General features: G+C 42.8%; 1 protein-coding gene across 2 annotated transcripts; it reads left to right on the forward strand.

The window, feature by feature from the left end:
• The first annotated feature begins 2933 nt into the window (after nucleotides 1-2933).
• On the forward strand, nucleotides 2934-25476 carry LOC146573625 (constitutive coactivator of PPAR-gamma-like protein 1 homolog). Of its 2 annotated transcripts, none has more exons than XM_085272876.1 (17): nucleotides 2934-3726; nucleotides 4843-5089; nucleotides 5174-5256; nucleotides 7203-7331; nucleotides 8467-8557; nucleotides 9287-9375; nucleotides 9458-9708; nucleotides 10747-10834; nucleotides 10927-11148; nucleotides 11284-11455; nucleotides 14411-14660; nucleotides 14790-14904; nucleotides 15500-15709; nucleotides 18923-19121; nucleotides 19234-19372; nucleotides 19773-19869; nucleotides 23985-25476. In XM_085272876.1, exons 1-17 carry the CDS (start codon nucleotides 3253-3255, stop codon nucleotides 24294-24296), a joined length of 3168 nt encoding a protein of 1055 aa, XP_085129002.1. In that variant the 5' UTR covers nucleotides 2934-3252; the 3' UTR covers nucleotides 24297-25476. The 2 variants fall into 2 exon arrangements, with proteins under 2 accessions (XP_085129002.1, XP_085129003.1); XM_085272877.1 differs by having other exon boundaries at nucleotides 19773-19866; nucleotides 23982-25476.
• The last annotated feature ends 2113 nt before the right edge of the window (nucleotides 25477-27589 follow it).

The raw sequence follows: 27589 nt of genomic DNA on the forward strand, positions 1-27589 counted from the left end.
GGTCCTGCCTTACTAACCGCGTGCATGCACAAACCTGTGCATAAGTCATGTGTAAGAATGCAAATCAGTGATTTATCAATATTTATGTACCTAAATTTGTTTAGATTTGTACTTTATGAACAACATTAGAAGTTCCTCTGACCATCTAGATCAACCAATGATGGCCTGGTGGAGTGAAGGGTGTAAGCTTGAACCTTTTCAGCCTAAAGATATTCCAGTATTGCTTATCTCATTTGATCTTATCTTAAATTCACATTGTTTATATCATTGCTTGATGTTGCTTTCTTCTTTTTCTTGTAGTTTAGACAGGTTCACACATCACTGTGAGTGCTTCGGGGGAAACAGTATTCACAACCTTCATTATTTTAACCAGAGCCTCGAAACACTCAAAAGTTGTTCCTTCTCTGGCTTCCTCTTCGGACAATTATTTCAGGTTTTTTCAGTCAGGACTTTCTATGACTTTCCATTTAGAGGTGCGTGCTTCTGTCTTACAACATCGTCACTGCTTTATTTGCTTCATCTGAAGGTAAATGAATTTGCTCATAGAGAGCAGATTGTGGTTGTGCAGATTGTATGCAACTGGTAAACGGGTACAGGGCTATTGGTTCAGAATGACTCTGATTTATTAACATGTTAATGGTGGTAAGAACAATATAGGACAGATCAAAGAGTCATTTTGCTTTCACACTTTGGTTTTTTGTGCAGTTTAGCATCATTGCTAAGCACATATTAGTAAATGCGGTCCATAGTTCCAGAAGTCCAGTTGTTTTCTCCCAGCAGCCTTTCCAAACAAGCCTCTTGGAGCCATTAGAGGAACTGCAGTTTTTGTTACTTTGACACTGGCTTCAGTTTCAGCCCGAAGGTTTGCTAATGGGGAGTACATCAGTCTCAACACAAGTTTCAGTTTTAATATATTGTTGTATGGTTTGAATTTTACTACTAATTCATATTCTTAACCGTCACACTGAAGACTTAGTTTGGCAAAAACATTGCTACTGTAAGTCCAGCGATTGTAGTTTACGTTGTGAGATTTTAAAGGACCACGTGAAAAGCTACAAAGGTTGCAAACATAATAACTTTGTAGTTTTTAGACTTGTGATACGCAGAAAAGACAAAAGTCTCAGCCAAACACAGAAAGGACTAGGCCTGGAATCAGTGGGGTCAATATCAAAAAGTGCTGAGCAAAGAGGAAGAGTATTTATATTCACTCTATTATAAAACTTACAACATATAATATAAAAGAATACCAGGATTACAAACCTCTTAACATCCACCAGGTCGCTGGAAACCCAGGGGGTGAGTTTAGTTAACCACCTGTTTCTACAGTATTTGAACCTTTCTGAAATGTAATGTGTAGGTTCTAATAAAATGCCTGTTTAACATGTGGCTAAAGCAGAGCCACATGTTAACCAGTTAACTTTGTAACCTCTAAGGATTATGGCCACCAAGACCCTAACCCTAACCTGTTGCTGGTCACCTGGTTAAGAGGCTAATGGGGGAGGGGGCTCACAAACGTTTCCAGCTCATCGATAAATAAATGAGTATTATTTACTTGGAAATGCAAGTGAAATTCTCATGCGTGTTTATGACAAAAAAGAGTGTATTAACCACCGACAGACTGCTCACACGTGCAGTTACTGATTGGATGCCGCCCTCTGTTGACACTGAACGGAAATGACTTTAATCCCATATTTTGGCTGCTTTTTCACTCTTAACCAAGCGGATATGTTGTGAACATCTGCATTTATACATTTCCGAATCATTGCAACATCATTTAAACGCATGTAATGCTGCAAGTTCTCTGCTTCTTTTAAACCTTTGCTGTAACACCTGTGCATTCTAGAAAGATAAGGAGAAATTCGGGGTTAACTGTTAAGTTAAACCAAGTAGCTCACAAGGCTTCGTAAAACAATGCCATTAAACCCTGTTGTATCATTCATTAACACATTTATTAATGCATTGTTATAACCAGCTGGTGAGAGGGTGGTGGACTTGTCGATAATGAGCTCTGAATCAAATCAAATCACTTTTTATTGTCACATCACATGTGCAGGTACATTGGTACAGCACATGCGAGTGAAATTCTTGTGTGCGAGCTTCACAATATCGAAATAGCTGTCATTTCTAGATCGGTTGTTACTTCTAACACGTTTCCATGTAGCAGATAGAAAACTACCAAACTGCTATTAAGAACACTATTTTTTGCACATTGTACAGAGACTCAACTTTGCACCTTCGCTCACCCCCTCCCTCCACAAATCAGGAAGGAACGCTTTTACACCCAAAGAGTGAAACTTGCCAAGATAGTTCACATCCAACCTTTGCCAGACAGTTCTCAAGGCTAGCTTCTAGCTAATGGGACAGAAGTACTTACTTCTGCAGTAGGTTAAAACCTACTTCAGCAGTAGGTTTTAAAAATGTGAAATTTTGATTCCCAATCTCACTGCTTCTAGCTTTTATACTAAAAAAAAAAAGAAAATAATAGCCACACTCATCTACAAACTGGAGTGGTAACCTTAACATAACATCTATCTCTACGCTAAAGTCACAAGATAATGAAACAGACAAACTGCAGTCTGGAGCAACAGCCACAGAGTCATGAAATAAAACAGCCATCAATATATTTGGATTGATATCGCATCTTTTTTCTTTTTTTTTAAATAAAACAGAACTACCTTCCACATCCATATTTTTCACTTCGTGACCAAATCTGATCACAAAACTACAGAGCTAACGGTAGTTATGTTTCATATACAGTCTCTGTATAAAAGGTCTTTAATTTTCTGATTTTATTTTATTTTTTTTAATTCAGGCAAACAATAACAACAACAACAACAACAAACAAACAAACAGCGAAGCACCGACAGTGTACTCTCTTGCTTCTCACGTGGGCCTCTCGAGCCTACGTGCCTTGCGTCATATCGTCACGTGCTTTCCCTCTCGCTCTCCTCCGGTACAGACTAAGGATCGCAGTCATGGCTTCGTGAAGCGACACATGGCATCTTGAAGCCATGAACCAAATTAATAAACACAACAAACAACAACAACAACTCACCGGAAAGCGGACACATTTAAATAGCAGGCGTGTTTGATTTCATTTGTAATTACAGCAACTCCGGTAATATCTCCAGCTAGCAGTCAGTCACACTGGGGGAGAGGCGCACTGCAACCTCCCCCGGTTTATTTTCCTATGATAGCCAGCTTTCTTTACCGTCACTTTTAAGTTTCCGTCTTTTCTAAGAGAAGCTCGACATGGGTGTGCAAGGTTTCCTGGAGTATATTGAGAAGCACTGTCCCAGCGCTGTGGTGCCGGTGGACCTCCAGAGGTTGGCCCGGGGGAGTTTGGTTGGAGGTGGCCGGCAGAAACCCCCTCAGAGTCCGCTTAGGTTGCTGGTGGACGCCGAGAACTGCCTCCATCGACTCTACGGGGGCTTCTACACCGACTGGGTCTGCGGGGGCCAGTGGAACCACATGCTGGGCTACTTGGCCGCCCTCTCCCAGGCCTGCTTCAACGGGAACATTGAGCTCCTGGTGTGCTTCAATGGCGCCCTGGAGAAAGGCCGTCTTCACGAGTGGGTCAAGCGGCAGGTGAACGAGAGGCAGACCGCTCAGCAGATCATCAGCCACGTCCAGAATAAAGGCACCCCACCGCCCAAAGTCTGGTTCCTGCCTCCCGTGTGTATGGCCCACTGCATCCGACTTGCTCTCCTCAAGTTCCGCGTCGGGGTGAGTGGAAACTCGGCCCGGCAGTGTCTGCCTGTTGAGCTGTGGACACAGCCCGAGTTAGCCTGCTAGCTGCCCACCTTGTCACCACAGCATCCTGACCCACGATAGGATGCTGTTCCCACACTTAGACAAGTTCTAACCTGCTGTGCGAGGGTGGGCAACTGCGGTGGTTGACTAGTATCCAACAGGTTGCTGGTCTGAGTCAGATGCTGGCCCCCCTCTGTCACTGTTTGTCCTCCCATCTGACAGAAGTAAACAGAGTGAACAAAAAGATGTCCAGACAGGTTTGGCATAAACGAACAAGTCCCTGTTTCACTGGAAGAACGTAACTTCATGGCTGAGGTTTAAATGATCTCAAAACAAACAAACTACTAACTGTAAAGATACTTTCTGCTCAGTTAATAAAACGATGAGCTGATGAGATAAAGTAGAAAGTTCTGACAGCGTCTCTGCCTCAGCTGTGAGTCCCATCACACAGCTGCTCGATTTGTTGGAATCTGGTAAATTAATGCAGTACGCCACAACTTCACACTTACATTTAAGACTTGTAGTGTGTGTTCTTTTTAACACACACACCAAAAATAAAGCCCTAATTTTACCTGAGGCACAGACCTGCAGGTCATTGAGGTCAGAAACATGTTCTGTGGCTCTTCAGAGCAATGATAGTGATGTGTTGACAATATGGCTGAACTGTTTATATATTTGTACTAATCCTAATAAAGATGGCATACACAGGATCTTTCTTTTAGTAGCCTGTTCAAGCGTGACCACAAAGCAGGCAGCAAAGTGAACGTGAAAGTGGTTACAGTGATTCTGCTGTAACAGTGAATACAGACAGAAGACTCCAGTCCTACTGGTACACGTTTATTATAAGGCTGTAACATGACAAAAAGTAATCAAGTTGTGTTTCGTATTGTAATTTTCGGTCTGCCCACAGGATGATAACAGTGAAATAATAAAAACTGAACTCCAGTGTGAAAACTTATACGGGACTTATGAGCAAGGCTCACTCACCAACAGCTCACACGAGTGTGCTCCTCGACTGTAGTTTTCTTCCTGTGCATATTCTTTGAGTGCTTTAGCGTTAGCTCAATTCTTGTCTGTGGCTCTCCTCAGGTTGTCCAGAGTGTGGAGGACCACCACCTGGAAGTGATAGCCTTATGCAGGAAGAGTGGCTTCCATGGTCTGGTGGCTTACGACTCGGATTACGCCCTGAGCAATATCCCATACTACTTCAACGCCCACATCCTCAAACTGAGCCGCAACGGCAAAAACCTCACCACCAGCCAGTACCTGATGCACGAAGTGGCACGGCAGCTCGATCTCAGCCCCAATCGTTTTGTCATTTTTGCATCGCTTTTAGGTTAGTGTTGTAGTTTGAGCAAGTAATGTTGGTGGAAGTGTTTGCCCCGGTGAGGCTGACGGATACACGTTTTCTTTTTAACAGGGAATCACTTACTGCCTGATGAAGACTTGGCTGCCTTTCACTGGAGCTTACTTGGTCCAGAGCATCCCTTAGCCTCTTTGAAGGTAAGGACTTTCTCTGAGAGCTGCGAGAGCTGTCGGCCTTGTGCTTAAATATTATGGTTACTGGTCATTTGTTTGCTCGTGCAGTGCACATCCTTGACTGATGGGAAGGAAAAGTGCACGTTTTGCATTCAAACATATAGTAGCAAGCGCCAGCGACGCCTAGACTGAAGTAGCTACCAGCAACAGCGCAGGATCTCATTGATTGACATATGACCTGGTAGAAAATAGAGGCGTTACCTAGGCAACTGGACCCTGGAATGTCTGCAGGTGACCAGCTGGCAGCTTCAGAGCGATTCAAGATGAGTGAAGTGTTTCCAGTGTGGGCGTTGCTCAGCACACAGACAACCATTCATCCTCCTAGTCACACTTGTGACCAAATTTTAATCACCAGTTATTAGTTCGTCTTTATTGGTACTCGCGTCTATGTGACATCACCCATTTGAGCGCACCCCCACTTCAGACCAGTAGATGTGTTTGCATGGACTCGTGTCCTGGTTATGATAAAGTTTTTGAAGTATGTAGTTGTTTCGTTAGCACATGTAAACATGATCAGAGTATTTAAAAACTTTAATCGTTCTTTTTTGGTTTTATTCAACCTGGATTTGGTAACGGGACTCCAGGTCCAGCCTCCATCCCTGTAAGTCGGCTTTAATTTGAGCGTTTGGCTCTCAGATTATTGTACATACACTGACCTTTATGTTTAATGGTAAATTAACTAAAACTTCTACTACAAGTCTCATTAACCCAGTCACACACGCATTCATACATATCTAGCACTTACACTCACACCAGAGGCAATTCTGGGTTCACTGTCTTGCCTAAGTGATCAACCCGCTCTGTCACCTGAGCCACAGCCACTCGCCTTGTTTAACATCACTGCTGTCATAAGGAAAAGCACACTTAGGCTCCCTTTTATGATGCTATCCTGGTATCAGTACCAGCAAGTTTCAGCAGCTGCCCTCAGGTAATAGTTATAGGTACATCTACCTATTTGTTTGTATTTCTCAACATATCACACCTGCCTAAACTAACATCACACAGTTACCAGGATACTAGTATTTATTATGTACACAGGACACGCAGAACCCAAACATCTGTTTTCCGTGTAAACAGCGTTTCGCGTATATGACCTCGGATAAACCTCATACCCGGGTCCATGAAAGTCACAGGAACCACAGTGCTGTGTAGAAATATCCAGAGCATTCACATCCAAAACAGGCATGTGCTTAATGGGTTTCATATCTGTTCTGTCACAAAGCTTGTTGTATTGATTCTGATGGTGTCTGTATGACCGTCCAGATCCCACAGAGTGTTTCAGAGCCATGTTTTGCAGGATTGGAGATCTTCAGTCCATGCACAGTTTGACACGGACAAAACCTCTTTGCTCAAAATAGCAGTCTTCTCTTTCATGTAGTGATGAAGCTGTCAAAATGCTCTCAAGTTGACAGCACAAGACTCAGATTCTGTTTGTGGTGCTGCGGATGGGCGAGTTCACTTGGACGTGTGTGGATGTGCACATGATAAAAGATAACATGCAAAGTTCTTTGTTTGCCGCATAAATGTAAGCAGCCTCACTTTCATTAATTCCAGCTTAAGTGAGTTCATTGTCGTGGCACCAGAGAGTCTAATGAACAAAGTTCACTTGACACTGTTACGGTGGAATGATTCACAACACGAAGCACAATCTAAGCTTTTTGTGCACGAGTGTTACAGTAGTCGACATTTCAGTTTGATGTGGACATACTGCAGACACATCCGAACATGTTCACAAACCAGCAGACACCCCTGAGCCTGAATCCTTCTCAGATACACTTTACTTACAGAGGAAGAAGACACTTTTACTTTTGACTTAAATCATTTGTGCTTGTTGATTCGTAACCTTCCCTCTTATGCAGTGAAGGGTTATATAAGCTTTGGCTGCGTTCAGGACAATCTGTCTTTCACAGGTGCGTGCCCATCAGCTCGTGCTTCCTCCCTGTGATGTTGTAATCAAGGCCGTGGCCGACTATGTCCGCAGCATCCCCGACATCACTGACCTGGAGACCATTGGCAAGGACATCTTCAAGAATTCACAGGTATGAACTTTCCAAAAGCCCTTTGAACAAAGTTTGAATGTTTTGCTCCACCCTGTCATCCCCTCTACCCTTGGTAATGCAAACAGTGAGATATTTACAGATTCAAATGATTTAGCTTCACAGTAAGTGGTTGGACCAGCTAAAACAGTATGCTTGACACTGCATTTGACTTATTTTCGCCTCAGAGCTATAGTTCTGTTACTCACCTTTTCTGAAAATCTTGTGAATGCAATAACGCAGGATTTTGACATTCCTACCGTAGGTGTATCTGCTTGGAAGCTGAAGGGTAGCAGTGGCAGTTTCATATGTTTAAAATCCATCCTCATGTAGTTCGCCCTTCTTCATACACAGCCAGTGCTCGGGGGGGGGAAAGAAATGATATAGATGAGATAAATGAGCAGTTCTCCCAGTGCAGTCACATTAACCTCGAACCGCCAGGCAGAAATATCATTCTTCTGTTTTCTAGTTCACATCACGTTAAAGTGATTCTTTGTGACTTTGAATTGACTGAGCAAGAAAAAACAGCCGTGAATGGGTCATGGAGCTAGAGCCAGCTAAAGTGATCATGTGACAGTTTTCAGATGTAGTCCTGTTGATTAAAGATGCAGAACGTCCGTGCTCTAAATAAAATCTGTTGATCTGCCAGATGTGCAGGTAGACTGCATGCGCGTGCCTCCTTTAGCATACACTACACCACAAACAATAGAAAGCTTTGGGAAAATTGATTATGAAACAGGTTCTGACAGGTGGTCTCTCTTCATTATGGCTTCAGTTTGGTATTAAATCTAGTTGTATGGCCAGTTTCTGTCCTTTACTCCTTTATTTTGGTGACACCGACACATAAGGGATCAGAGTGAGCTCTGAGCTGTGGCGATAAATATGTAGTCGCAGAGGATCCAGCGGGATGCTCAGAAAATGGGAAGATGATGAAGTGGTCTAAACACATTATTGAGCGTGCAGTGATTGATTCCATTTGAGTTACCTAAGCTATGTATATTATTTTTACTGCATGTTTTAGTAGAAAGTGGTCAAAATCAGGATAAGAGGAATAAAGAATTTGCTTGTTTGAAAGTGAATTTGGAGATTTTTTTTATTTTAGACAGAAATACTCTGTTCTCTCATTTTTTTCTTTTAGTCTTGCACTGATGACAAAATCTTCCGCTTCAAGAAGGCAGTGGAGTACTACTCAGTGGCCAACCAGCCCCAACATTTACCTCTACAGTTGGGTGGGTTTTCACCTCATCTCACCATAAACTGAAAACTCTGGAGTTCGGGTCAGCAGCACTGATCCGTCGAGACGCGGCGCTGAGACTCAACACTTTAATATATCATTTATGACATTAACGTGCAGAGTTTCTGCTTTAACTTGAGTTTACATCAAAATGATACTTTTTTTTAAAGTTTCCATTAAACTACTTTTGGGTTCCGTCTGTTCGGAGACTCGCTGCTGTGGGGGGATGTACAGTAGATAACATTGAAAAGTATAAACTGTAAATGTTATTTATGGGGAGTTTAACACAAAGTGTTCAAAGTTTAGAGGTTAAAAAGCATAAAACTAAACTGAGTTGATTGGACATGTCACTGCTGACCGAAGCAGCAGGTCAAACGCACTGAACAAATATAAAGGAGTGTTTTCCATCTTTTTATACAGTCTGTTACTCATATTCAGATAGACGTATCAAAACTCACTGGACTAAATTTGATCATTTTAACAGTGAAAGAGCTTCTCAGAATAGACGGCCTGCAGTCCACCTGCTCAGGTGCATTTTCTTTGGCTCTGTGTTCGGTTCTATTTGAAGCTCTTCAAATGCAGTACTGCTCCTACACGGTTCTTTGCCACTTAGTAACCACTATCAAATTTCAGTGTGAATGTGATGAAGCACATAAAATATCTGCGTTTGTAAGTGTAGAAGTTACTTTTCATATGAACTAGAGGTTTTGTGTTTGTTTCACAGTTAGACCAAAACACACGGGGGTGCCAGCTGCAGTGCCATCTCCTAAACTACTCGCCATTCCACAGGCGCCGCAGCCTGACAAACACGGGGTAAGAAATCCAGCCAGTACCACGGCAACGTGCTCCAGCTGCCTCAGCTTTCCTGATGCTTCTGTGTCTCCCCTGCCTTCAGGTCCAGCACTCGCACACAGACGCTGTGGTGGAGGGCAGCCAGTCTGTGGACTCGGTTGAGAAAGCTCTCCCAGAGCAAAAGAGCTGCAGCAGCATTTCTCCTGAAGGGAGGCACACTCCCCTCTATGAGAGATCCTCTCCCATTAACCCCAGGCAAGCCGGCAGCCCCAACCACATAGAGGCTCCTTTCTTCAATGCCTCCTCCACGTCGTCTTCCTCAGAGAACGATGAGAGCTCTGGCACAACTGCCAAGTGAGTAGAGCTCAGCATGTCCTCACTGATGGTGTGCCGATTCATCAGCGGCTACACTGACTGTTTGAGATCAGCAGCAGTGGGAGAGGACAAAGGTGAAGGTAGCTGTAAGCTAGTTTGTGCTTTATTCAGTCAGGACCAATGGACCTGGCCTAGAAATACAGTAAATTTGCTTTTGGCAGCTTTTGGCTCTTTTATGTGAATATGTAGAAATTCAGTAGAACAGCAGCGTGAACCCAGCATAGAAAGAGCATGCATCGGTGACAGCTATCACATTAAGACAGACACCAGCAGCAGCCAGGGTAGAGTTGGTTTGCAGCTTTTGAAGAACCTGCTCTACCAGTCTGGGTGTCATCTGGATCCGCAAATGGGCTTAGGGTTAGAAGGTCAGGGATACAGTTGGGGTTAGAGTGACCTCATGTTTGGGTTTTGTGACCTTTATAGATGGAAGCAAAAGATTCCACAGCAGAATAATCCACAGAGCGGTGGATGGTGTCGGCTGGCTCGCTCTTTCTTCCTATAAACAATCCTGCTGCCATCAGAGAAACACAACACGATTGAGATTCATCAGCCCAGAGCAGATTGTTCGGTCGCTCAGTCCTGTTCTGACATCGATGTGTCGATTGCGGGTTCTTTTGCCAGTGGACTCTGGGCACTCTGTCGGGTCTGTGGTTAAATAGCCACAAACTGCAGTAAACAGACACATTTCAAGTTTTTGACACAGTAGCTTTTTCATCCGATCAGAACACATAAGCCTCCCTTTTGCACATATCACTGAGCCTCTGACTTTGTCACCAGCTCAGGTTTCCTCCCTGGACTGGTTCCAAGATCAAGAACCGCTACGCTCTGTTGGAAATGATGCGTAGGCAGGTAGTACGTGACAAAGTAAAGGGTCAAAGGTTTCTTAGTATGATGTTGTGCCAAAAAGATTCTAGTCATTGTGAATGGCGGTTTATTTGACTTGTGGCTGATTGCTGTAAGAGACAGTAATGTTGAACACTTACCTGTAAATGCAACAAACCTGTTTCCCTGTTCTAGTCACGTGAGCAAGCACACTGAAGAGTGGCACAAAAATGGACATGCTGCTCACGCTTCCAACACACCAGAGAGAGGTGAAGGGGCGAAAGTGAGTCTAGCTTGACCAGTACTACATATTGGTTGATGGGGAATCTGACAATAGACTTGATTGAACATCCCCACACCCCCTTGTGTCCTCAGACTGACCTGTGTGGGACCTCTGCTGTGAACCTGGGGTCACAGGATGGAGATCTCCAAGGCTCGAATGCACAAATCCCCTCCCTGCTCTCCATGCCCACCAGGAACCATATGGACATTACCATCCCACCTCTCCCTGCCCCCGCCCCCGAGGTCCTGCGGGTTGCCGAGCACAGGCACAAGAAGGGCCTGATGTACCCCTACGTCTACCACGTCCTCACTAAGGTCATCTAGACTGCTTTTATCTTTGACGTGTTGTATTTGGCATATACAAACTCTGCATGTTGGTAGAATGTGAAGTGCCTGTGTTGAGCGGCCTTTGTCACTGTCCAGCACTGATCTAACAGTGTGCCTTTGCAGGGAGAGATTAAGCTGTCTGTCACCATTGAAGATGAAGCCAACAAAGACCTGCCTTCAGCAGTGCAACTGTTTCGACCTATCCGTCAGTATGTTTACGGAGTGCTCTTCAGCCTGTCAGAGGCCAGAAAGAAGGCTGAGAGACTCGCCATGAGGAAGAACTGCCTCCCTGAGTGTGAGTTATGATCAAATAGCTCCTTTATGTCTGTTTAACACTGTAGTGAAAACTCACGGGCGGGGATTTTGAGATTAGAGCAAGACTGAGAGCAGGGCTCTGCACTTCCACTGTTTTTTCTTTCTTAGGGGTACTGGTTTCAAGTTTCAAATAATGAGGCTGGTGTGAAATGTCCCAACAAACATGCCCGTGTGGGCTCACTGGGGCTGTGTGCACAAGGCAAACCCACACAGGCCCCGAGCGGGTGTGCCCACTTGGGGCCACAGCAGCCAGGGCCCTTAGAAAATAGTCACTGGGACCTTGAGAGGTAAAACTGTTGTTGGGCAGACATGGGCCAGTGAGTGTTTTTGTAGACAAACAGTATGGGTTGCACACAGAATTCCTCCTAGGAGCCCAAAAGGAGCAAAACTGCTGTGGGACACACGGGGGAAACGTTTTTTGTTCATCCACAACTATTGAGTGTGGGCATGCGTGGGGTTGTGCTGGTATCAGACAGAGTATTTTGAACTGAACCATGCAAAGCTACTCTAGTATGTGTAGTCCATAAGGAGAGCTCTTTTGTTGCATTAGTTTGTTATCTACAGGTGCATCAGTAGCAACTGTGTCGGACAATTCTTAATTCTGATTTGGATTTTTTTTCTGAGAACTATAACTCATAACAGATTTTCTGACTGTTCAAACCGAGGCTGCTGGCTCTGAGCTCCAAACAACTTCAGACACTTTTACTTGGTCAGCTTGTTTAGAATATCCAACGTCAGCAGCTCAAGTGTCTTGTTAAGTTTGTTGCTACAAACCATTTTGTGGTAGTTCTCTGTGACAAAGTGGGTGAGCAGCTGTCACACTTTTATAATTTCATTACAAGTTCATTTTCCACACTACAGAGGTCCTTCGTTTACTGTGGGAGTCGTGTTCCAAAAATAACCAGCGACAGGTGAAATCTGCGAAGTAGCCAGCTTTATTTTTTACAATTATTATAGATGATTTAAGGCTGTAAAACCCGTCACTACACACTTTATACACTTTTCTCAGACAGGCACGAACATTTTCACACTTTTCTCTCTTGTTTAAACTCTCAAAGTTCAAACCTTCGTAGAAAAATCAGTCCAGTATTGTAGAATGAAACCAAGGATCAAACCCTGTTTGAGGTCCAGAACATGGGAACAGAGCAGCTGCCAGAGAATTCAACATAAACGAATCAATGGTACAGAAGTGGAGGAAGCAAGAAGAATGAGCTGAGTAAAGTTTGACTTATCTGACTGTTTTGTTTCGCTCAATGCGCCTTATAATCTGAAAATTATGGTAACTTTACCTTCCTTTAACATGTCCAGAAATCCAACTTTCTGTGCGATGGTTAGCATCTTCCTCTGCCTTCTGGGTGCTACTGCAGCTGCCTTTGACAGTGCAAAACGTTTCGTTGACATTGTTGTGTTTGTTGTGGAGAAAACTTAGAAACATACAGTGCAGCACTTCAGAGTCACACTGCTAGGATCGAAGATTTATGTAAATTTGACAAGCTGAACGCATTCTGTACTGTACAGCCAATCAGGACGCAGAACACAATGCGCCGTAAAAAAATAAAATAAAAATAAATAAAAATTGCACAAAAGAAAATCCTCAAAACAGCGTTACAGCGAGGGACCACTGTCCATCATGTTGTTTTTTCTACCATACATGTGCGTATTTGCTATAGCTTCACATACTAAACTTGGTTTGTTTGTGTTAGCATTATGTTGCAGTTAATATCAAAGCATGTACAAGTCATAATTATAGTATTATATTGTTATAAATATTGTTCATCCATTCTCTTCCAATTATCCACATCAGGGCGCGCGGGGCTGGAGCCTATCCCAGCTACCACGGGGCGAGAGGCAGGGTAAAGCCTGGACAGGTCGCAGAGCTAACGCAGAGAGACAGACAACCTTTCACACTCACATTCACACCTATGGGAAATTTAGAATCACTACTGAGCCTAACCCCACTAACTGCACGTCTTTGGACTGTGGGAGGAAGCCGGAGAGGAGCCACACAAACACGGGGACAACATACAGACTCCACACAGACAGACCGGCCTTTCTGTGTGGAGTCTGTGAGGCAACAGCGCTGACCACTTGGCATTGTGTTTGTTTGTTCTGAGCCACCATGCAGGTCATTGTTGACATCACTGCGCTAAACCAAGCAGAAGGGTGCTCTACTTGTAGAATTGTTTTCTTTTGTTTCTTTTAATGTGTATTTGTCTTTTATAGGGACCCATTTAGCTGTGTTAATGATCTGTGAGTGTTTAGTGACTGTTATGAGATTTTCATATGTACACGTTAGATTTACAGGTTTGAGCTGTTGGTACCGGCTAGACTAATTAGCTGTGAATTGACGCCCTACATAGAGTCAGTCAGAGGTTGTTTCCGGTGAGCAGATGATGTGTGCTGCTTCTTTGTTGTGTTGGTTTGTTTAATATGGAGGTCTAACTTTCACATGTCACAGAGAACACTGTAAATAAACTCCTCACCTCAGGAAACTCTAAATATAATTTTTACCTGCCTGCCCAGACTAGCTTACATTCTGTATTGTTGACTTGGGTTTACTTTGGTGAGCTTTGTGTCTTCTTCATTCAAAGTTAAGAACTCGATTACAGCCATAGCCACATGCTAACCACATCTGGCTGTGAGTGTGTGCGAGTGACCGCTGTGCATGAAAGGGACCAGCATATAATCAGATTTGAGCGATTGACTCGTCACCGGTCTAGGCCAAGATCGGTGACAATCATCCGATTCTGGTTTCGGTCCGTTCGACCACTGTTGATACCTGTTATGTCTTTAGGTTTGACTGGAACCTTTGAGTCATGATCAACGTGTAAATAACAGCTATTGAGCCCTAATACTGATATAAAGCTGGCTTTTAAACATTTTTTTTACATGCTATAAAAGTACGAATCGCTCACTATTTTTTGTCCTCCTGCAGACACACATGTCATGGTTAAAGAGTGGGCTGCCTACAAAGGCAAATCTCCCCACACTCCAGAGCTGGTGGAGGCTCTGTCCTTTAGGGAGTGGACATGTCCCAACCTCAAAAAGCTGTGGTTGGGGAAAGCCGTGGAGGACAAGAACCGCAGGATGAGGGCGTTCCTGGCCTGCATGCGCTCTGACACCCCGGCCATGCTGAACCCCGACAACGTCCCCACGCCCCTCTTAGTGCTGTGTTGTGTGCTCCGGTGAGTAGCCACAGTCTGACAGCTGGAAGCAGTGCGATGCTAAAGTTTAAGGGAGTGAGGATTGATGAGGACGGGCTCGATCGGTTCCCGCTTTCTGTAACACTGTTAATCTTCTGTGTTTTGCTTCAGGTTTATGTTACATTGGCCAGGAGTAAGAATTTTGCGTCGTTACGAACTTGACGCTTTCCTAGCTCAAGCACTTTCTCCTAAACTTTATGAACCTGACCAGCTGCAGGAACTTAAGGTGATTTTATAGTCTTGATTATATGAGGAGCGTCTGAGAACTGCATCCGGGAATATCTCGGCTATAATCTGCTGCTCAGTCAGCCGTTCCCTTGCTTTGTATTCCACCTCTTTCTCTTCTCTGGACACTCCTCATGTTCCTAAAAACAAGCTCTGCAAAACACTGTTTTGTAGAGCTTGTTGTTACTGAAGCTGTAGCTTTGTGTTAAGAGATGTATTTGTAGAGCTTTGCGGGATTTCAGTGACGTGTGTGGATGGTTTATAAATTCAAGAGAAGCTGGATCGATTTGACCCTTTTTAATTGAACCATCCACACGAGCTGTGCGCTTTCCTCTTTGTGGTCTCTGTGTGTGTAGCTCCCCTCAGCCTGTGTCAGAACATCTGGGTTGTGTGTGTTGGCTTTCTGTCTTGGCTCAATTAGCTTGTTCGTCGCTGTGTTTTAGCAGCTGAGTGTGAATGGGCTGCTTACACCCGCTCTGTGCTTCGCTTTGCAGTTCCCCCGTTTCAATCTGAATGGTCAGCAGGGCTGTTAGGGGTTGCTAGTTTTTTATTTTCATTTCAGCATTTTAGAAGTTTTTCATATTTTGCTTCCACAGATTGACAACCTGGACCCTAGGGGAGTCCAGCTGGCTGCTCTGTTCATGAGCGGCGTGGACATGGCTCTGTTCGCCAATGACGCATGCGGGCAGCCGATTCCCTGGGAGCACTGCTGCCCGTGGATGTACTTTGATGGCAAGCTGCTTCAGAATAAACTCGTCAGGGCCAGCAGGGAGAAGGCCCAGCTCATCGACCTCTGTGACGGTCAGGTAGATTCAGCCGCACCAGTCTCACGTCAGCAAAATACGCTCCAGTATCAAGGTTGGGATAGGGTTTTCTCATGCTTCTAGTGTATTTGAGCCTGCTGTATTTGCCATTAATATTGTTGTTGTAGCTTAATGAGTGATGCTAACTTTACACTATCAAACCTGTGCTGTAGACATTCAGGGAATCAAACAGTTGAACAAAACAAACCCTAAACTGTGTCCTGTATGGGGTTCAAAACATATATACCGGTAAACAGAATACCATTTGCCCAAAACTCAACCCTCTGGGCTCTATGGTGGCCATTTGTGGCCATGAACAAGCTGAGAGGGAGTTTTTATGTTTTTGCTCTCCCTGCACAAAAATAACAATGCATTATAATCAATGTTGATGTGAATCAATTACATGCCCCAGACTCTACTATTAATAATACAAGAAATTCCAGTAGCAATGCAATTATAGAAAATTGCAAGATGTGATGTTGTCTTCCAGCTAGTGCAGTGGACAAACAAACTGGTGTTTAAAGGGTTAAAAATGTAAAACGTAATAACTATTTTATATTTATGAAAAAAACTAAAGTTAGTTAAAAGCTTTATGCAGAAAAAATGGCAACAAAACATAAAAATGATAAAACTTACAGACCTAATCTGTCGGTGGACACTTTTGGCCTCAAACAAACTGAAAGGGTCGTGATTTTGAACAAACCCAGAGGGATAAGTATATGCGTCCCCGAGTGCTGCTATTGGTTATTTACCTTCATGCTCACATTAGAGTTGGGCAATATGTTCTAGTTTTCCAGCTGAGCATCTTCAGTCCAACAACTGACTGTGGTGTGTGTGCGGAGCCATCCATCCATCCATCCATGGACCTACTTACATGTAAAAATGATTAAAAGACTTACAGTTATGGTTTGCATTAACTCATCGTGAGCAATTTGGGGCTTTAATGATTTCTTTGAACTGTTCTCTCTCCAGGGTGGAATAATTGCATAGCTGCTTTAATGACTTTAAAAAAGGTGCACAATTTAGAATTTTCTGTAATCCACACAGGGTCAAAAATATAAAGAAAAGCTCAGATATTTACATTTGCTCACTGTTTTAATAAGAGAGAAGGCCAAGGCCTATTAACTTCTCGTTAGTGATTATGATCGACTACAACAGGTTGTTTCTCTTAGCCAGCATAAATAGGGTTTGTTTGACAGCATTCATTAGATGGAGCAGTACTCAGAACAGTGGGGAAGGCCAAGGAGCTCAGCGAAGAGCTAAAAGGAGAATTGTAGAAAGGTTTCTCAGTGCCAGTTAAAAAAAACAGTCGTATGTAAGTACAAGTTATTTAAAGTTGTCACCATTATGCCAAAGAAGAAGGCCTAAACTGTGATCCTCAGATGAGAGAAAATTGGTTAGGATTTTCAGGAACAACCCACCAAGGCGTGTCCACGGTGAGTGTTACGTTGCCATGGACTGAGAGGATACAGACCGAGAAAGAATCCCCAGCTTTACATTTAGAAGAGTAAGGATGAGGCTTTCACACCCGAGAACGCTTGGGAAACTGTGTTAACATGGACACGATTGGTTGTTCTAACAGGACACACATCAAACATACAGTTTTAGCTTGTTGGTAACAAAAGCACCTGGATAAGGTACAACTTGGTATTGGGTATTTAACTGGATATTATTGTGAAGGTCTGTATATATAATCAATTCAAACCTTTGCATTTTAATCATTAAAGATGTGTGCTGTACAGTTGTTCCACCCTGGAAACAGAACAGTTCAAAAGAATCATTAAAATTGCTGTAACATTCATGCCACGAGTGTATGTAAACGTCTGACCACAACTGGAAATGAAGGAGTGTAAAAAATGGGTACAACCTGCTATTAAACAACGGCAAAGAACAGCTAACAATATTCCAGCATCTTGCCTAGAAAAGCATTCTGCTGTATTTTATTAGCTCTGAAATGTGTCTGAGAAAGGAAGCGTGATTTCCACACTGGTGATGAAGTTCCTTAAACTGACCATAGAGGGCAGGGTCTCTTCAGCAAAGCAGTAGCTACTCAGAAGAGTAGCTACATATGTAGCGATATATGTAACTACTCAGAATGAGAAACAAAATTGTTTTAAGTGACTTCAAACCAGTTCCAGGCTGGTCTTAGTTGTGTGGGAAGTTTCTGAAAACTATCTCTAGGTTTCACGGAGACTGGTCCAAAAAAGTTCTCTTGATGAAAAAGCCTTATTTATGTCTGTGGTTAGAGGAGAATGACTAGAAGGCTAAAAGCTAAAGGGAAATGTTTTCAATAAGCACTTGTCACAGACGAGGTCTGCAGGAGAACGCACAAATCTCGAAGCAGATGCACTGCAGAGACAGAGAACCACACTGGTTCACTTCTATCAGCTAACAACAGAAAACTGAGGCTCCAGTTTTCACTGGCTCATAAAAATTGGATGAGAAGATTGAGCAGCTTTTGCCTGGTTTGAGCCTCGATGTCTGTTGTGACATTTTGGATGCTAAAATCAGTATTTGGTGTTAGCAGCATGAAAGCATGGATCCATCCTGCCTGTATTAGCAGTTGAGGCAGCTGCTGGTGGTGTGTGGACATATGTTCAGCATCATTTAAATATCGCGGCCAGCCTGAGTATTGTTGCTGACTACGTTCATCCCTTTATGACCATAGTGTACGTATCTTTGATGGCTCCTTCGAGCAGCGTAAGCTCCTATAATTCCAAACTGGTTTCTTGAACATGATGATGAGTTCACTGCACTCAAACGGCCTCGACAGTCACCACAACACAGCAGCTTTAGAGTGTGGGGGTCGTCTACTGAGTGCCTGAAAATAGGGAACTGACTGAAGATGCCTGAGATTGAAGGTAGTCTGCACACATATCATTAATCTTTAAAACTGCACATTTAGTTTAACGCATTCTTAAAAATTTTAAGGCTGTTCCTGTTGTTTTGTTGAAACTACTGTTGAGCACCTGTTGTCCCAGATCTCATGAAAAGGCCAGTTTCATTTTACCGTGATTTAATCAGACACTGAACATTTTCTTGTCAGACGGCGAGCACCGCAGCTGATCTAATGAAGCTGTTAAAGGGAGGCACTGTGTTTAACTGACAGCAGTGTGATATTGATTTTATAGCTGCTGATTCAAGAGGCTGATGACTGCACAGACAAAAAGAGCTCTCTATGTTAAGCCAGTGCTTGTGTGATATCTCTCTCTTCAGGCTGAGCTGGCGGCCAGGGTGGAAAAGATGCGTCAGAGTATCCTGGAAGGCCTCAACTTTGCTCGGCCACCTCATCTGCCTCCTTTCCCCCCACCGCCACCTCTGCCTCCTCACGGGATGCCTTTCTACCCTCCCACTGGTTATTTCTACAACCCGCCTCCAATGACGCCTCCTGCAGGGAGAGGCTGGGGGGTGCCCGGTGAGTTCTGCTCTTTAAAACATGTAGCCCAGATTAAGGTCATTTCTCACAAGTCTTCAGAAACAAAGTGTGGTCTTAACATTTGATGCCAACTTCTCGCTGTTTCTGTAAGGATTGGAAGCAGTCCAAACACAAGGTGGGAAGCTGGAGATCGCCGGCACTGTGGTGGGTCAGTGGTCTGGTACACGACGCAGCCGAGGAAGAGGAGGCATCCCTCTGCAGGTGGTGTCTGTCGGTGGACCAAACAGAGGGTAACAGCAGAAAGATCGAACGTCTCGCTCATATTACTTTGAGAACAGACTTTTCCATCATTTACGTTACACGAGCAAACTAAGAAAACACCACTTTCTTCTTTTTACCACTGTAGAAAATGAGACAGTGTCATTCACGTCAGCATATCGCGCCCATAGTGAAGTAATACGGCTCGATGCATGAACTCACACATTTTTCTAGACTTTTCGGATCTGAACTTTGTGTAAAACGATCAGGTTTCTTTGTAATACACTTTATGACTGGTCCTGATGTATGGTCTAAGCCTTCCTGTCTATAAGCTCATGTAAAAACTACTTGTTTTTCATGTAGAGATTCAAAATGTGGCAAAAACAGCAGATTAAAATGAATCTACAGTGGAAATCTGTCTGCTTCTTGCAGTCGTCCAAGAGGCGTGATTTCTACACCGCTCATAAGGACGTTTGGTCGGGGAGGACGGTACCACGCCCGAACCTTCAAGAGCCAGGGAACGTACCTGGTAAGTCAGTCATGATTTCATTTTATTTGGAGGGACTGTGCAGAAAAAAACATTATCTATGAAAGAAACAATAACACTGCTCTGGATTTCTAATTCCATCGATGCAGACAGGATCCCCAGCACAACAGATAAACACTAACTGTTGTGCAGTTAGGTCCATATATATTGGACACTGACACAAGTTTAGTTTTTTTACCTGTTTACTGAAACATGTTCCAGATATACTATGGACACAATGTGCAGACTCTCAGCTTTCATTTGAGGGGATCCACATTCAAACTGGATGAAGGGTTTAGGAGTTTCAGCTACTTAACATGTGCCACCCTCTTTTTAAAGGGACCAAATGTAATTGGACAGTTTACTCAAAGTGCTATTTCACGGACAGGGGTGGGCATTTCCTTTGTTATGTCATTATCAGTTAAGCAGATAAAAGGCCAGGAGTTGAAGAAAAAAAAGCAAAAGTGTGGAAAGCATGGCACAGAGGCAGTGTGATGGCTGTGAGCGGCACTGGCACACTAGTGTTTACTAGCATTAAAAAGGAAGAAGCCCAACATCTGAGTTCATCCATGAGTTCAAGACCTCAGGCTGTCATTGCCAGCAAAGAGTTTTCATACAAGTGTTAGAAATGAACTTTTTATTTTCAGTTATTCAATCTGTCCTGTTGCTTTTGAGCCCCTGAAATGAAGAGATTGTGTTCTTTTTGTTCAACCCACTGAATTAAAGCTGAAGGTCAGCACTTCATCATTGTGGTAATGTACAGAACCACAATGTCTGTCCAAATATGTATGGACCTAACTGTACCCCACTGACCTCCATACATACAGGCAGCGATTTGAGGCCAAATTTCACATTTCATTCATCGCTCTATCAGACCTGTTGCCACATCTTCAGTCCAGCTCTTGTGTGGCAAATCCCAGCATTTCGTTCTGTTTTCTTTAAGAACAACAGATGAATGTGTTATTTATGAATTAGTGCCGGATGTATCTGTCAGGCCACTGCTAGATCTCTGTCTGCTTTCAGTTTTCTCATCTTTTTGAAGGACACACTGCACTACAGTCCAGTGTAAAAGCTTGTTTATGAGTTTGAAACCTGAATGCTTATATTAATAAGTAATTGTGTTGATCTAGTTTAAAATACTGACCAAAGCAATAGTGACTGTACTTTTGCCATCATTGGTTATTGACCATCATCGACCATTTGAAGCTTTAATCTTCAAGATGATCATCAGTGTCTGAAATTCTCAGTGTTTGTCACACGTGGATTTTGGTACCAGAGAAACGAATAATTCCTAAATTGAAGCTCAGCCTGTAGTTTGCTTTCCCAGGAAGGTACCTCACAAAACTCCCGATGCACCTGTTGGTTTTTCCACTGTTTAATTACGGTGCAAAACCAGAACACAACCATTGTGTGAGCTTTCAGCATGGGAACATGAGAGGGAACTAAACAGGCTCCCTGCATGTCTCTGGGCTTCCTTTTGCTGCTAATTAACTTCTAAATAACTCTTGAGTCCTTTTGTTTGTTGGCAGGACTTCCAACCCACAAATGCATTTTTCTGTGCTGCACATGATTTTCAATGGACTTTTGTAACATGTGGGCCTTAATAAGCTCTAAATATCCTCTTCTACTGTATCACACCATTGAAAACACACAAGTTATTTTCATTGTTTCTGTGTTTCTAAATGTTTCCGACATTTTCTGACCTATGAAGGTCATCACAGTGCACAGTGCCTTCTGGGTCTTTGACTGGTTGCATCTAACATCTACTATCATCATTTCTACCAGTATAAAAATGGCTGTATTTGACTGTTATCATCTAAAAGAAACAATGAGAGTGATATTTTCTGTCTGATATTTTCTGAGTAAAGAGTAGAAAAATGCTGATATAAAATGACAATCTTCTGAAGACCCACAACTCTGTTTTCAGCACTTCTGGTGTTGAATTTTATGCATGTAGTCCAAGTACTCACAAAACCTGCTGATTTCTTTTAGATATCTTCTCTATCTTATAGTTTGCGTTTTGCTGTTGGTCTCTCTTTTGGCGGCTCCCTTTAGGGGGCGCCATAGCGGATCACCTGCTTCAGCCTGTCCTTATCGTTCTGCTCCTGTCACACCACGCTGTATGTCCTCCTTCACTGCATCCATAACTCTTCTCTGAGGTCTCCTTTGTCCAGTACATTCACTGTCCCTGTTCATGTCTAAGCCATCTCAGCCTTGCCTCTAACTTTGTCTCCATGCTGTCTTCAGCTTAGCCTCCTGTGTCTTTGTCAGTGCCACTGTCTCCAAAATCGATCTTCTTCACCTCGCTCGGTCCCTCCATATTTCTCTCTCCAGCCGTGGCAGATGGCTGTTTGTCTGCGGTCTAGTTCTGTTAGAGACCACTTTCTGTTAAAAGTGAGTTCTTCCTCCCCACTAGAGCAGGGCGATATCACCAAAAATATTTATCACGATATACATTTGAAAACTTGCGATAACGATATAACTGACGATATAATTGACACGAGACAAAAGACTTTACAACTCCACAACTTTATTAGTGCAAAAAAAATAAATCAATGTATTTTCACTTAAACAAGCAGCTGTTTTTATGTGCATTAAAGTTATATAAAAATTTAACAGTGCAAATGCAAATTCCTTGCTGACAGTTTAACCAAGTGGAAACTGGCCGACACATCCTCAGCACAACCATGTTTAATATCCACAAAACTTGAAAAGAGGTTATACACACACAATACGGTAATATTATGTTGAAGCACAGTACGTATCACTCCGCGAGGCTGCCTACGATAGCTGTAATGCTCCGACAATCCATCAAGCGGTGCGGCTTCGTAGCTTAGCAAAGTTGTACTAAAACGTGACAGATTTTCGAGCGCCGTGTACATAAAATCGTTTCGAGGTCAGTAAACAACCAGAATTCATACATAAGGCCATTGGATTATAAGGGGCTCTGTCGATTTTCAGAAAAATCAAAGGATTGATTTTAAGTGTGACGTATTTTCCAAAAAACACGGTAATAACGACGGCCCGCTAGCATGCGCTACCAAAAATACTGCTTTGTTGTGTATCTGACGGGCGAAAGCTAAACCAGTTCCACCACTGAAGCTGCAGCATTTTTACAAACCAATTCTGGTTCATCTGTTTCATTCAACGATCCGCTTTCGCCCTCCTCATTCGCCGCCATGCTTTTTCCGCCATGTGCATATGAAAACAAAGGCACTGCGCATGCGCGTTTTACTCATATTCTGTCGCGATATTTCATTTTCGTTGCCCAACATTACACCGGTGTTACCGTGAACGGTATGATATGGCCCAGCCCTTTGCCATGTGCAAGTGATCATTAGATTGCTGGGGCTCTCTCCCTCTCTTAATATTACAGGCTCTTCTTTAGATGACCATTGATGTGAACAGGCACTATATAAATGTAGTATAAACAACAATGGTGAGATTTTTTTTAACCTACCAAACTCAGAAATCTACAGCTTTTTAAAAATATCATATTATAACTGATGACCATCACACCACAGGCTCTACTTGCTTAATCTATTTGAAAGCAGTTTTATAGTGTTTAAACCTTTCTCAATATGGAGATGTTACACGTGGTTAGAGCCATTGGACTGTGCAAAACTTAACAGCTTGCTTCATTTCACAAGTGTCAATGTGCATCATTGACAACACATTAGGCAAAATACAGTAAATAAACAGGGGTGACTTCACTTTTGAAGCAAATTATGTCCCTCAGTTATTTCTATCTATGTAGTCTATAAGAGTCTAAAGATCAAAGAACCAAATGGGTTCTTTGATCTTTTTTCCTAAAAGATTTTAAGTCACTGTAGCCAATCGTGTTCCCTTTCGAGCTTTGCTATATTTTAGGCAAGCTACACAACTGCATGCTGCTGAGCTTTCTCTTCTAGCATAACTAGTTTAAGTAACAGACAGTGTCACCTTTGAGATGGCGTGTAATCCATGCATTTTATCCCTACACTTCACCTGTGTAGAGCTTTGCCTTTTGGACATGTTGCATAGGCACCGTGTCCAAATGGCAATAAATAGAAAAAAGTCTGCATTCTCAGGATTTCTTTGAAGAACCCTCACCGTCATTTTTTCTGTCTGTCTACCAGAGCAAGCCTGCTTACAAGCCTGCTCAAACATCTGGAAACAACCTAGTGAAGGACCAAAAGAAGCCCAAGCAGGAGGAAAAGAAACCTGCACAGCACGGTGAGAGCTTAGCCATGGAGAACGGTGTGGAGGACAAGGAGCCAGAGCAGCTGAACGGAGAGAGAGAGGAATGTGGGGCTCTCATCCAACCTGAAAGTGCCTTTAGCAGTGACTCCAAGACGTGCAATACTAATCCTCACTTAAATGCACTAAATGTAGACAGTGGCTGCCATAGAGATGAAGGTCTAGAGGTCACTGTCTCAACAGAAGATTAAACCTATTTTTCTAGAGAGGGTGAAGGATGAAACATGGAGCAAGGTTAGGAACACGAGGAAATATGGAAAGCTTACATTCATTGTACTTTTTTCTTTTCAAACAAAGAAACGAGATGTAATTCGGATCCCTCTCTCTAAACACACGAGATCCTAACACCGGTAACCTGGAGTCACTCACTCCCTTGTCACTTCAAATCAGAAGGTTACTGCTTGAAGACGCTTTAATTTGAAAATATGAGTTGATCTGTGTTTGACCTGCTTCTAGTACTTACCGTGTGCAGGTATGGATTTTGTGTTGTCATTGTAACCGCTCAGTGAAACAAGTGAGGCTTAATCTTGTGCTTCCATCACCACTTTGAGTTGTGTTCATGGTTAAACAGCTCTGTCCCTCACTAGACGTGAGCTCCACGCTGTTTCGCTTATTTAACTGTAAGTAACGCCTCGAGAAACAGCTCGCGAAACAGCTTGAATTGGGGTTTTGAGCTGTACTCAAAGCTGTAGAGCTGTAGTGTTGCCACTTTGATAGAAATCTTCTGCATGGTTCGCAGTCTAACCAGTGTGTAGTTATTATGCATGCTGTCCTTTTTCTTCCATTCTTCCCGGTGCCCAATTACAAATTAATGAAACATCTAATACCAACAAAAGTCCCAAAAAGTAGTTGTTCTAACCTGGAATCTTCTTGTGATATTGACCTCTGTTGCATTAAAAAAAGGTTATTTAGCCACTTTGGAGTAGTGTATTCATGCTATATTGTTCTGTTACTGTTTCCTGTTTTAGTCAAAAAAATGAAACTCACCCTTTGTGTAGCTAAAAGGCTCCACCTTTAAATCAAAACTTTAGCCATTAACCAGTAATCATTAGGGAGAGTTCCTTTAGTGTTATTTATACACTTGTAATTCCTCTTCACCAGAATCATCATTTCATGTTTTCACTTAATACTGCCAAAGCTTTTCATCTATCACTAGTGATTGGAGAGATGGTGTAATCTCCTACCCCTGTCCCCCTCGCAAGAGCTAAATGGGTTACCTTCTGTGTAAGTTGATCAGAGTTTCCGCCTAACTCTTGGATTGTAAAAGAATGAACTGCTGATGGGTTTGGTTGAATGTTCGTGGATTTTGGTGTGGTGTACTTGAAGGCAACTTAGCTACAATGCTTAATAAAACTATATTCTTTTAGTACACACTGTTGGTGGTTTATTGATCTCTCTTAACACTGGGACATGTAGTAATAACACTGTGGTGGGCTGCTAAGTTTACACAAATTTTAATTTTTTTATATCCAAGTGACAGTCAAAAGAAAGATTCTGCACCTACACCCATTGCCTGTCTTCCGCGAGGCTAAGCAGATACACTGCAAAAGCTAGCAAGCTACTGGCACAAGAATAGCAGTGCAATATCACACTTTTTACTCCCCCACCTCCCAACATCATAGGAGGGAAGAGAGCTGGGTACCCCAGGGAGAATGGATGATGCCCAGGATGAAGCTGCCTATTGTACTTTACCTTATTATCTATCATACATAAACTGTCCAGGAGTGGATGATCATATTAAGCATGTCCAAAGTGTCAGATAATAAATTCAGTGTATTTACCATGTGATCCAAAAATACCCATAATATTAGAGACTGAACAGAGAGCGAGCACCTGGCAACTGTGGGGAGGAAGAACTCCCTTTTAACAGGAAGAAACCTCTGTCAGAACTACACCTGGGGAGGTGCAGCCGTATGCTGTAACTACTTGTTGGGTGAAAGAGAAGAGACCACAAACTGTGGTCCTCTCCCACACAGCTCTGTGTCAAACAAAGTTGTCATCCAGTCTTTAAGTGATGACCTGATGAACCCTGTTTCCAGGTCCAAACTACTCTGCATGTATTAAGGCTGTTGTGTTTTTAACATGTGTTAATACTTTATATCTTCTTCTATTTAATCTGAACAAGCCCCTAAAAAAAGTCAGTGATCACTGTCGGCCTCTCTCGGTTTCTATCATCACTATTCATCTGCAGCATGTTTTAAAGCTCAGTTTTTAAAACCTCACGATGTAACTACAGCCCAGCACATGCAGCAGTACATTAATAACTAACCTCGTATTGTGGATGGATTATCTCAGTTGTTCTCCTGACTGAAGTTTGGCCCGTTTACAGCTTCCTGCCATGCGATTGCATTTGTCCCTAACCATCGGGAACCCTCACGTTAACAGCTGTAAGAAAAAGGACGTTTTCTTTGGACTCTATGGAAAAACCTTAGTACACATCCCGTGATTTAATAGCTCGTAGAAGCACTTTAGCAAAAACTTGAAGTAATTATTTTCTGTATGCCATTATCAGTCTCTCACATCGTTCTTGAGAAATTTTGCCCCACTCTTCATTACAACCTTGCTTCATTTCATTGACGTTTGATGGCATTCATTTATATACCGCTCTCTTGGGGTGCCATCACAGCATTTCAGTTCTTGACTTTGGGTGACTGCAACACCTTGATTCTTTTGTTTTCCAGCCATTCTGTTGCAGATTTGTGCTTGACATCACTGTATTGTTGCATGACTCAGCTTCAACCGAGCTTTAGGTGTTGGACAGATGGCCTCATATTTGATGCTCAAGCACCTTGGTAAACAGAGGAGTTTATGGTCAGCTCAATGTCTTCAAGGTACCCAGTTCCTGTGGCTGCACAACAAGCTCAAATCATCACCCCTCCCCACCACTGTGCTTTACAGATGGTATGCAGTATTTATGCTGATATGCTGTGTTGGGTTTTTGGGCAAACTTCTTCGCCTTGGTCTTGTCGATCCAAAGGACATTATTTCAGTAATCTTTTGGTTTCTTCAGATGCAACTTTGCAAACCAAAGCCATGTTGCCATGTTTTCTTTAGAGACAAAAGGCTTTCAGACAAGCCATAGTTGTTTGGTCTTTTTCTAAATGTAACATGTTTAACATGCTAACTGTAGCGTTTGCGGTTTCCCTGAAGATTACATGGTTTGATTGGGGGTGAATTTCTTCTCCTTTCATAGAGGTGAGGCTGCATAGAGAAAACTTTTTTTCACACCACTGTAAAATGGCTTGTTTAATACATAAAAAGGTGCAGACTGAGATTTGGTGTCATGGACAAAACCTCATGCTGGTTTATAATCAGTCAGCCAGGAAGGGCAGTGGACTTGTGAAGAATGCAACATGTGTCTGACAGGGAATCATCTGTTCTTGCAAGCTTATAGTTCAACTACCTTATTACAAAGTGACATTTGATTTCGATTCTGTTTTGCTGAGATGATGTTGAAATATTTTTATGATTGTATTATTATTAT

Source organism: Mchenga conophoros, linkage group LG5, assembly GCF_057382185.1.
Source record: "Mchenga conophoros isolate Kocher_MC1m ecotype Shallow Benthic linkage group LG5, M_conophoros_male_GT1.1, whole genome shotgun sequence".
NCBI lineage: Eukaryota > Metazoa > Chordata > Actinopteri > Cichliformes > Cichlidae > Mchenga > Mchenga conophoros.